Source organism: Coregonus clupeaformis, chromosome 35, assembly GCF_020615455.1.
Source record: "Coregonus clupeaformis isolate EN_2021a chromosome 35, ASM2061545v1, whole genome shotgun sequence".
NCBI lineage: Eukaryota > Metazoa > Chordata > Actinopteri > Salmoniformes > Salmonidae > Coregonus > Coregonus clupeaformis.
The window spans coordinates 34,600,456-34,613,119 of NC_059226.1; the positions used below are offsets into that span (position 1 = coordinate 34,600,456).

At 48.2% G+C, this 12,664-nt stretch overlaps 1 protein-coding gene across 1 annotated transcript; it reads right to left on the reverse strand.

The window, feature by feature from the left end:
• Positions 1–8,692: 8,692 nt before the first annotated feature.
• Positions 8,693–12,460, reverse strand: LOC121551509 (pulmonary surfactant-associated protein D). Its single transcript, XM_041864203.2, is given in 7 exon segments — positions 8,693–8,952; positions 8,954–9,201; positions 9,695–9,742; positions 9,820–9,918; positions 11,185–11,229; positions 11,641–11,788; positions 12,357–12,460. Coding segments are annotated over 6 exon segments (717 nt in total). The 5' UTR covers positions 11,786–11,788; positions 12,357–12,460; the 3' UTR covers positions 8,693–8,820.
• Between the last annotated feature and the right edge of the window lie 204 nt (positions 12,461–12,664).

The window sequence follows — 12,664 nt, forward strand, 5'->3', positions numbered from 1 at the left end:
TGAGAAACAAGGGGAAAACACACAGCTAAAATACACAAGGGGAAACAAGGCACAGGTGACCTGGATCAAACTAATTAGGACACACGAGGAAGAACTAAGGCAGAGGGGAACACAGATGACCTCTAGAGGCCCGGGAGACAAACAGGGAGGCAGGAAGCTGACAGGACCCCCTCCTCTAGGAACGACTCCTGGCGTTCCTTCCAGAACACCCCGGCCCCAGGGTGCGAAAATCTCGGATCAAACCTGGGTCCAGGATGTCCCTGGCTGGAACCCAGGAGCGCTCCTCTGGCCCGTAGCCCTCCCAGTCCACCAGATACTGCAGAGAGTTCTGGACCCTCCGGGAGTCCAGTATCCGGCGGACTGTGTAGGCTGGCTGGCCGTCAATGATCCTGGGAGGTGGCGGGGGTCTGCGTGGGGGGCAAAAGGAGAAGACAAGACAGGTTTAAGGAGTGAAACATGGAAAGTGGGGTTAACTCTAAGGGAGCGAGGCAGAACCAAACGATACGAAACAGGGTTAACCTTTCTAGCAATGCGGAAAGGGGCCGATGTATCTCTGGGAAAGCTTCCTGGATTCGACCCGAGGGGCAGGTTCTTAGTGGCCAACCAAACTCTTTGACCAGCTCGGAAACTAGGGGCCGTCCGGCGGTGTCGATTAGCCTGACTTTGGTATCTCTGGGAGGTCCGAAGGAGGATACACCTGGCCTTCTTCCAGGTCCGCCTACAGCGTTGGACAAAGCGCTGGGCCGAGGGAACACCAACTTGCGCCTCTTCCTCTGGAAATAATGGAGGGTTGTAACCGAACTGGCATTCGAAGGGGGACAATCCGGTGGCTGAAGACTGGAGGGTGTTGTGGGCATATTCAGCCCAAATGATATAGGTGGCCCAAGACGTGGGATTACTGGCCGCCATACACCGCAGGGTGGTCTCCAGATCCTGATTAATCCGTTCCGTTTGGCCATTAGACTCTGGATGGAACCCCGACGATAGGCTGGCTGTGGCCCCAATAAGCCTGCAGAAGGCCCCCAAAACCGGGACGAGAATTGGGGACCTCGGTCAGAGACCACGTCCAGGGGAATGCCAAATATCCGGAAGACATGGTTCATGAGGAGCTCAGCAGTCTCCTTAGCCGAGGGCAGCTTGGGCAGGGGAATAAACCGGGCAGCCTTAGAGAACCGGTCAACGATCACTAGGATGACGGTGTTGCCCTGGGATGGAGGAAGTCCCGTAACAAAGTCCAGAGAAAGGTGTGACCATGGCCTTCGAGGAATAGGTAAGGGATGGAGCAGTCCCTGGGGTCGCTGGCGTGCCGACTTTCCCTGGTTGCACACCGGGCAGGCCTCAACATAGACCTGCACGTCCTTCCTGATGGACGGCCACCAAAACCGCCGTCGGAGGAATTCCAGTGTGCGAGCACTGCCTGGATGGCATGTCAAGGGCGACTCATGACCCCACTGCAAGACGCGGGCCCGAACAGAGAGAGGCATTACAGGCGACCGGCAGGACCACCGCCCGGATCGGGCTCCTGGACAAGGGCTTCTCGTACCCCTCTTTCTAGTTCCCACTGAAGAGGTGCGACGATCCTAGACCTCGGAATAATCGATGCCAAGGGCTTCTCTTGTACCTCGGGAGAATAGGCTCGAGACAGGGCATCCGGCTTGACGTTCTTGGTGCCAGGTCGGTAAGACAGGAGGAACTGGAATCGATTAAAGAAAAGGGACCATCGTGCTTGCCGAGGGTTCATCCGCTTAGCCTGTTGGAGATATTCCAGGTTCTTGTGGTCTGTGAGAACCTGGAACGGGTGCTGAGCCCCCTCAAGCCAATGGCGCCACTCTTCCAAGGCCAGTTTTACTGCAAGTAACTCTAGATCCCCCACGTGGTAGTTGCGCTCGGCCTCAGACAGGCGGCGAGACATGAAGGCACAAGGGTGTAATCTCCCATCCTCACCCCTCTGTGACAGGACGGCTCCCACCCCCACCTCTGAGGCGTCCACCTCCACCACGAAAGGTCTTTCTGGGTCAGGAGTCACCAGAATCGGAGCAGACGTGAAGCGGCGCTTGAGATCCTCGAAGGCCCCTGCTGCTTCCGGACCCCAGTGAATCTTGGTCCCTCCTCCTTGGTAAGCGTCGTCAAGGGGGCTACCACCGAGCTGAAATTCTTGATGAACTTCCGATAGAAGTTAGAAAAGCCAATGAACCGTTGAACCTCCTTGACCGTGGCAGGTGTGGGCCAGCTGCGGACCGCTTCGACCTTCTTGGGATCCATCTCTAGGTGCCCGGGAGTGACAATAAACCCGAGAAACTGAGTCTGAGAAACATGAAATTCACACTTCTCAGGTTTAACGTAGAGGTGATTGTCCAGGAGCCTCTGGAGAACCCGGCTAACATGCCCCTCATGCTCCTTCAGTGACCTCGAGAAGATGAGGATATCGTCCAGGTACACGAAGACGAACAGATTAAGCATATCCCGGGGGAACATCATTAATCAGGGCTTGGAATACTGCGGGGGCATTGGTGAGCCCGAACGGCATCACCCGATATTCATAGTGCCCGTGGGCGTGTTGAACGCCGTCTTCCATTCGTCACCTTGCCGGATCCGCACGAGATGGTAAGCATTGCGGAGATCCAGTTTAGTAAAAATGGAAGCCCCTTGAAGCAGCTCAAAAGCAGTGGCCATGAGAGGAAGAGGGTATCGATTCCGAACCGTGATCTTGTTGAGTCCCCGGTAATCAATACAAGGCCTAAGGCCCCCGTCCTTCTTTTCAACAAAAAGAAGCCCGCCCCAGCCGGGGAAGTAGAGGCATGGATGAGGCCAGCTGCCAAGGACTCCTTAATGTAGGTGTCCATAGCGGCGTGCTCGGGAGGACAAGGAAAAGATCCGACCTCTAGGAGGGCAGCACCCAGGGAGTAGATCAATGGCACAGTCATACGTGCGATGAGGCGGTAAGGAAGTAGCCCGGGCCTTGCTGAACACAGCCTTGAACCGATGGTAAACACTGGGGACTAGGGAGACGTCAACAGACTCTTGAAACTGGGTACTAGGTGCTGAGGAACTCTGAAGCATACAGGTGAGTTGGCAAGTGGGACCCCAGCTTAGAATGGTGCCAGTAGACCAGTCGATCTGGGGATTATGTCTGCATAGCCAAGGGTGACCCAGGATTATAGGATACTCGGGAGAGTCAATGAGATAGAAGGTTTCCTCCTGCTGGTGTTGAGAGATGGTAAGTCGCAAGGACTGAGTCGCCTCTGTAACCTTTCCTGGTTCCAGAGGTCTGCCATCTAAGGCTGTAACTGCCTGGGGATGAGGAAGTAGTTGGGTAGGGATCTTAAGTTCCTTAGCCAAGGTTACATCCAGGAAATCACCTGCGGCACCGGAATCGATCATAGCCTGGACCCGATGCTGGTGGCCCTCCCAGGACAGAGTGGCTGGAATAGCCAGGACAGCGTTAGTAGGGAGGAGCTCTAATTCTCCCCATCACAGCCCTCCTGTAGCTGGGCGGGGACTGGCGTTCCCGAAAGCTCGGGGCAAGTGGAGCGGAAGTGGCCGGCAACCCCGCAGTAGAGGCACCGACGCTCCCTCATGCGACGTTCCCTTTCGTTGGGAGAAAGCCTGGAACGGCCTAACTGCATGCTCTCCGGGGAATCCTGGAGCAGTTCAGGAGCCGGGGAAGCTCTGAATGACGGAGTCCAAACAGGAGAAACAGAGCTGCTCCGAGGAACTTGGGACTGAGACACCTGGCGGCGAGCCGTTCTCCGCTCTCTTAGACGATTGTCCAGGCGGATGGCCAAGGCTATGAGGGACTCGAGATCTCCAGCTGGTTCTCGGGTGGCTAACTCATCTTGAAGGGGCTCAGATAACCCTCCCTGAAAGCAGACCCTCAGCGCTTCATCATTCCATCCGCTCCTTGCTGCTATGGTCCGAAAATCAATGGCGAAAATCTGCCGTGCTTGGGGGCCCTGACGGAGAGACAGTAGGCGCTTGGAAGCCTCCCGCCAACTGACAGGATGATCGAACACCCGCTTGAACTCTTCTACAAATGCAGCGTGGGAGTCACAACAGGCCTCCTGGGACTGCCACACCGCAGAGGCCCAGGCGAGCGCCTTGTCTGAAAGAAGGGTAATGATGTAGGCAATCTTGGAACGGTCTGTGGGAAAACTTGAGGGTTGGAGCTCGAAGGTGAGGGAGCATTGGGTGAGGAAACCCTGGCAAGAGCTTGGATCCCCAGAAAAGGGCTTGGGAGGTGGTAGTCGGGGCTCCGCCAACCGAGAAGGCCTGTCGTCACTGGGAGGTGACCTGGGGGAAGGGAGAGGACCAAGGAGGCGTTCAAAGAGCTGGTGAAGGGAACTCATCATTTCGGCCAGGAGTTGAGAATGTCTAGCCATCAGCTCCTCTTGTCGGCTGAGAACGGCTTCATGGCGCTGGAAAGAAGCCTCATGTCGAGTGATCACCGCCAACAGGTCCTGGGAACTGAGTGTTTCTGGGTCCATGATGACTTGGTTATTCTGTCACAAGCTGGGCTTGAACTCCGGTCTCAGATGTGGAGAGCTGGGGGGTAATACCCCTTAGCCACAGAGGAGGTGTAGTAGGACCCAAATGAAACACCCAAGGCAATACTCCAGGCAAGTAGATTTAATGTAAAAACAAAAGTTCTTAGCACTTCAAAAATAGTCCAACAAAAGTTCTTCTCAGAAAGAGGTATACTAACAAAACAGGAGGCAAAACAAAATAACTCCACGAGGGGGAGAAAAACAAACCAAAGATAACTTAGAAAACCTTACTTGGAAAGACACGGTGGAACAAAGCAGGAGACACATAGCCAGGACTCAATAACCAAGTGAGAAACAAGGGGAAAACACACAGCTAAAATACACAAGGGGAAACAAGGCACAGGTGACCTGGATCAAACTAATTAGGACACACGAGGAAGAACTAAGGCAGAGGGGAACACAGATGACCTCTAGAGGCCCGGAGACAAACAGGAGGCAGGAAGCTGACACAATCCCTACAGCCCCTACAGCCCTACACCCCCTACAGCCCTACAGCCCCTACAGCCCTACAGCCCCTACAGCCCTACACCCCCTACAGCCCTACACCCCCTACAGCCCTACAACCCCTACAGCCCTACAACCCCTACAGCCCCTACAACCCCTACAGCCCCAACAGCCCCTACAGCCCTACAACCCCAACAGCCCCTACAGCCCTACAACCGCTACAGCCCCTACAGCCCTACAGCCCTACAGCCCCTACAGCCCTACAACCCCTACAGCCCTACAACCCCAACAGCCCCTACAGCCCTACAGCCCTACAGCCCCTACAGCCCTACATCCCCTAAAGCCCTACAGCCCTACACCCCCTACAGCCCTACAGCCCTACACCCCCTACAGCCCTACAGCCTCTACAGCCCCTACAGCTCTACAGCCCTACAGCCCTACAGACCCTACAGCCCTACAGCCCTACACCCCCTACAGCCCTACAGCCCTACACCCCCTACAGCCCTACAGCCCTACACCCCCTACAGCCCTACAGCCCTACACCCCTACAGCCCTACAGCCCCTACACCCCTACACCCCCTACAGCCCCTACATCACCTACAGCCCTACAGCCCCTACAGCCCTACACCCTCTACAGCCCTACTCCCCCTACAGCCCTACACTCCCTACAGCCATACAGCCCTACAACCCCTACATCCCCTACAGCCCTACAACCCCTACAGCCCCTACAGCCCTACACTCCCTACAGCCCCTACAGCCCTACAGCCCCTACAGCCCTACACCCCCTACAGCCCTACACCCCCTACAGCCCTACAACCCCTACAGCCCTACAACCCCTACAGCCCCTACAACCCCTACAGCCCCAACAGCCCCTACAGCCCTACAACCCCAACAGCCCCTACAGCCCTACAACCGCTACAGCCCCTACAGCCCTACAGCCCTACAGCCCCTACAGCCCTACAACCCCAACAGCCCCTACAGCCCTACAACCCCTACAGCCCTACAACCCCTACAGCCCTACAACCCCAACAGCCCCTACAGCCCTACAGCCCTACAGCCCCTACAGCCCTACAGCCCCTACAGCCCTACACCCCCTACAGCCCTACAGCCCCTACAGCTCTACAGCCCTACAGCCCCTACAGCCCTACAGCCCTACAGCCCTACAGCCCTACACCCCCTACAGCCCTACAGCCCTACAACCCCTACAGCCCTACAGCCCTACACCCCCTACAGCCCTACAGCCCTACAGCCCTACAACCCCTACACCCCTACACCCCCTACAGCTCTACACCCCCTACAGCCCTACACCCCCTACAGCCCCTACCTCCCCTACAGCCCTACAGCCCCTACAGCCCTACAACCCCTACAGCCCCTGAACAGAAGTAGTGCACTACATAGGGAATAGTGTGCCATTTGAGAAGAACCTAGAGTGTCTGTCTTGGATATGATATTGGTTCTTAATCTGGTTTAACTCTCACATTACAACCTTATTAGAGAGAAGGACTAACTCTCCCATTATAACCTTATTGGAGAGAAGGACTAACTCTCCCATTATAACCTTATTGGAGAGAAGGACTAACTCTCCCATTATAACCTTATTGGAGAGAAGGACTAACTCTCCCATTATAACCTTATTGGAGAGAAGGACTAACTCTCCCATTATAACCTTATTGGAGAGAAGGACTAACTCTCCCATTATAACCTTATTGGAGAGAAGGACTAACTCTCCCATTATAACCTTATGGAGAGAAGGACTAACTCTCCCATTATAACCTTATTGGAGAGAAGGAATGGTCTGAGATTGTAACTGGACATAAATAATAATAAACAGACAAGGTTGAATGTTATTGTGTCAGATTGGCTAAAACTGAAACTGACAGAAAAGACTGGAAACGGACAGAAAAGACTGGAAAGGGACAGAAAATACTGGAAACGGACAGAAAAGACTGGAAAGGGACAGAAAAGACTGGAAACGGACCGAAAAGACTGGAAATGGATGGAAAAGACTGGAAAGGGTCAGAAAAGACTGGAAACGGACAGAAAATACTGGAAACAGACAGAAAGACTGGAAAGGGACAGAAAAGACTGGAAATGGATGGAAAAGACTGGAAATGGATGGAAAAGACTGGAAAGGGACAGAAAAGACTGGAAACGGACAGAAAGACTGGAAAGGGACAGAAAAGACTGGAAATGGATGGAAAATACTGGAAACGGACAGAAAAGACTGGAAACGGACAGAAAGACTGGAAACGGACAGAAAGACTGGAAAGGGACAGAAAAGACTGGAAATGGATGGAAAATACTGGAAACGGATGGAAAAGACTGGAAACGGGTAGAAAAGACTGGAAAGAAACTTGTTGGTGATGGTAAATCTGCTTTAGCATCGCTGCTGGAGATACAATGGGACTGGTAGGGGCTATGGCAGCATGCTTCAATCCTTTAAGTTACTTCAAACCAAATGGTATAGCACCCAAAATACCTTAACAAGCTGCACATAAAGAACATTGGAGGATATTATAGGAATTCTGGTATTTACATAACATTTTCAGTAGAGTAAGTATTTTTGAAGAATACACACCAATACAGCATTATGTGTACATTCAGAGGGTAGCTGGTTTCTGTACTACAGTTCTACTAAGTATTCATACCACTTACATACTTTTATGAGCTGTTTTGACCGCAACTAAGCATATATCTAAGGTAATGTAAGGTGATTTTGTACACGGTCATACCTAGTTATAACCAGTTATAACCATAGGTGAGTACATGAGGTGATCTGCAGGTGATCTGTCTATCTGGTCAAAATCACTGATGCAGTTAACACTCCACCCTCTGATGATATGTATAACTTAATAGAGAAACATGGATTCAAATAAATGCTTTCAAATTAAATTGTCCTAGAAAAACGATTTTTCAGACAATACACACCAGTACAGCTCTCTGTGTAGATTCAGAGTATATCTGACTTCTGTATTGCAGTTATATTTGTACCATTGGCAGACCTTGTATACCATTGGCAGATTTGTATGTGCACAAAAATAAGGTAATTTGGGTTTTGTACACGGTCATATGATACGTGGTACAGAAAAGTACAATCTTAGGCAAGTACATGTGGAGCTATAACTCGGCAAAGGATCTGTCTATCTGGTCAAAATCACTGATACGGGTCCTCCTTCACCCTCTGGTGGTATGGATAACATGTAATTATGTCTCCAGAGAAACCTATAAAACCAGCATTAAGGAGGGGGTCCCTCACAGACAATACCTTCTTTTGGTGTTGAGATGCATCGCTTTTACTAGGTGGGTTCCAGGTCTAAGTCAGCCGATTCATACAAGTTTAACTTGATATTGTCTTGCTTGGAAATATATATTTGCTATTCCTGTGTCATCATACTGTAGGTCAAAAGTAGCCATGTGCATGATCAGCAGCCAGTCTGTTCAGAGAGAGGGAGCGTGAAGGAGACAGACAAGTGTAAAGTAAATGTGTTTGTTGCTTTATTCGACAAGTTTCCCTTTCCGTTTTACATTCTACCCCACATTTTAACTAGCTCATTTGAATAAAAGAAAGAATGAAAGGTGCAGAACAACTGGAAATACAAGTGACCTAGAGATAAAACCTAGAGATAAAACCTAGAGATAAAACCTAGAGATAAAACCTAGAGATAATACCTAGAGATAAAACCTAGAGATAATACCTGAGAGATAATACCTAGAGATAAAACCTAGAGATAATACCTAGAGATAAAACCTAGAGATAAAACCTAGAGAATCCTAATTGAAGAGAAGAAAGATTTCATTGTAAACTCAGAAACAGCATTTCATAGAGGTGTCCCTATATCTCACACATGATATAGGCATTGAAGGAGCAATCAGATGTCACCTGCCATGCACCTGACTCTGTCAACATTGTGCAGCCCCTATCCCCATTAGGCACTTTTGGTTCCCCATCTCCCCATTTGGAAAAAAGTGAGGGGATGGCCTTTCAAATCTAGCTGAAACTTTCCCTCTTTGCTTTTGTCAACATTGAGCCACACATTATTGAAAGCCCCTTCAAGGACTTGAGTGAGAGCAGTGTTTTCCTCCTCGTTTTTCGGCAAAGCCAGCAGCAAGCCCCTCTTGGTGCAGAACTGAACAGCGTCGTCAAAAGAACCCTGTCTCTTGTGTGACACAAAGTACTTCTTGTCAACTCTTCTGGCGAAGTCATAGTTTATGGCTGAAGAGAAACCAGGTATTAATGCAGTCGGTGTAACATTAAAAGTGGAAGCAAAAGTTGCCATATTATATTTCACAAATGCTGACACTCGACTAAATTCACACAGCATTTTCCAAAATTACGAATATTGCATAATTTATGTTGAACTGATACTTAGTAAACTACAATATAATCTACAGAGGCATTATCTTAATTTGAGCCCATTTCACACAGCAGGAAAATAATCCTGCAGCAACAGGAAATATGAATTGTTATTTGGATTATAATTAACTGTTGGGATTGATACATTTTTTTGTTACGGAAAATCAAGTCTGAAATGTATAAGTGGAAATTACAAACTTTAGAAACCTTGAATACACCACACGTTTGCATTTCCTGCTGTGCAGGAAAATTCTCTGCGACAACAGAGTGATCAAATTAAGATACGGGACCTGTAATATTGCATACAAGTACATAACATTCTGATCATGCTCTCTGAAATTCACTTCCTTACCCAACTCCAGTTTGACCAAGCTTGCTTGCAGTGGTTCCAGGTCTAAGTCTGTGAAAACAGAAGGTGTGACTAGAGAGAACCAAATAATAAATACATAACCAGGAAGAGGTCAGTCAGCAGTGTACCAGTAGCTCCCTGGGGACCAGGTGGACCAGGGACTCCATCACGTCCAACTCTACCAGAAACTCCTGGTAATCCAGAAAATCCAGAAGGTCCAGATGGCCCTATGGATAGATGATAGAGAAGTGGACTTATGGTTCATGAGAATACGTTTTTTTTAAGGTTTTCCAAAAGTTCCAAGATGAAGGAAAATCTATCCTGACAGGCCTTTATGGGTAATTGAGGCAAATGTGTTCAGCATGAGGAAAGGCACCTACATACACTACCGTTCAAAGGTTTGGGGTCACTTAGAAATGTCCTTGTTTTTGAAAGAAAAGCAATTTTTTTGTCCATTAAAATAACATGAAATTGATCAGAAATACAGTGTAGACATTGTTAATGTTGTAAATGGCTATCGTAGCTGGAAACGGCTGATTTTTAATGGAATATCTACATAGGCGTACAGAGGCCCATTATCATCAACCATCAGTCCTGTGTTCCAATGGCACGTTGTGTTTGCTAATCCAAGTTTATCATTTTAAAAGGCTAATTGATCATTAGAAAACCCTTTTGCAATTATGTTAGCACAGCTGAAAACTGTTGTGCTGATTAAAGAAGCAATAAAACTGGCCTTCTTGAGACTAGTTGAGTATCTGGAGCATCAGCAATTGAGGGTCGATTACAGGCTCAAAATGGCCAGAAATAAATAACTTTCTTCTGAAACTCGTCAGTCTATTCTTGTTCTGAGAAATGAAGGCTATTCCATGCGAGAAATTGCCAAGAAACTGAAAATCTCGTACAACGCGGTGTACTACTCCCTTCACAGAACAGTGCAAACTGTCTCTAACCAGAATAGAAAGAGGAGTGGGAGGCCCCGGTGCACAACTGAGCAAGAGGACAAATACATTAGAGTGTCTAGTTTGAGAAACAGACGCCTCACAGGTCCTTAACTGGCAGCTTCATTAAATAGTACCCGCAAAACACCAGTCTCAACGTCAACAGTGAAGAGGCGACTCCAGGATGCTGACCGTCTAGGCAGAGTTGCAAAGAAAAAGCCATATCTCAGACTGGCCAATAAAAAGAAAAGATTAAGATGGGCAGTCTGAGATATGGCTTCGCTGTGAACCGCTAATAATTCACTATACCCTATTAATTCACTATGCCTCTTTTAATAGGTTTATTTTGGCAATTGGTACAGACACAGACTCTTTGTAGGAATTGGTGTGCTTATCTAATTGAGGTCACTCAGAGTTATTTGTCTTCCAAAAAAACACACAATGAGATAGCAGCACTACGGTTGTGGTCGACATTTCTTCGAAGGGTGTTGTTACCCACTTACATTTTTGGGACGTAAATAATATAGTTAGAACAGTGAATATTTAAGACTATACCGCGCTCTCCAGGTGGACCAGGTCGACCAGGAAGTCCAGGTATGCCTATGGAGAGATAACAGGGAGAGGGTTCATCATCATACACACCAAGGACTGCTTAAATTAGCCTGCTAAGTGCTCTGCAGTCTGATCTGGCTTGCTTAAATTGGCAGTTTATTCCAAAATCAACAGTCTAATCAAAGGGTAACATCAGGAAATATACCGGATTGGGCTTTTTCATTATACCCCGCCCCAGTTTTTTTGGGCAACTGGTACAGACAAAGCCTTTTTGTAGGAATAGGAGTGCTTATCTAATTGAGGTCATTCAGAGTTCTCTGTCCCCCTCATCATCAGTCCATCATCAGGCACACAAATGAATATGCATGCTTAAAGTGACAGTGTACTCCAAAATCAACAGTATTATATTTTGGATTATGATAGGGTAAGGCAGTTGTACTAAGCTTATGACTCATTTACCTCCAGAAGGTCCAACAGGCCCAGGAGGGCCAGGAGGGCCAGGTGGTCCTCCAGGACCCTGGCATTCACACTGCTCCATCTGGCCTGGCGGAACCAGCAGGGAGAGAACACAGAGCCCCAAAGTCAGAAGTCTGCTCAGAGCCATAACCTAAAACAGCAGGGAGAGAACACAGAGACCAAAGGGACAGTAAATCACTGGTGTCATACAAATAGAAGCACAGGAAACAACTGCTTATAAAGTATATGATGGGAACATTTACTAACTGTCAATGGGATTGACAAGAATACAAGCTGTTGAAAAATAGCATACAGAATACGTGAATGTGTCATTTCAACAGCTTGACCCTGCCACTTTGTTGCCAGTTGAGGGATGGGGAAAAGGAAATGTAACCTCTCTCAAATTAGATAGATGGAACTAATGATGCAAGGACTGACAGGAGATCAACATGCTAGTTTAAACAGATTTTGAAGCTATTGGTGTGTTTACAAAGACTCAAATGGAAACAGCAACAGAAACAATGAAGTAATAGAACCTTAGATTTATGACAGGATAACACAGTTGTACTCAGCTCATAACGCATTTATAAGTTATATTCTTAGAGAATCGATGGTTGTAATGATTCAAATGATCGTTGAACATCCGTAAATCTGACATATTGTGCCTTTAGATAGCAGCAATCTAATTAAGACAAAAACTAAACAAGTGGGTACCGTACCTCTTAAGTTGATGTGCAGAGAATGACGGTTCTGTCCTGCTTTGCAACAGAATGATAGAGAATGATAGAGAAATTGTTTGGTGCAGCAACTTATAAAGACATTGGTAAAGAACACGTCACTTTGGATGATTCATTATTATCGAGAAGTACTTGTGAAGTTCATTTACAGTTTACTGTCCAGATGTTAAGAGTCAGAGTACACTCTCAATTTTCACTTTTATTGCAAAACACATATGCACTTGGAATCACCTATCAAGGACACACAAACAAATCTCTGACATCCATCACGCACATTCCTTTTTAGTCGC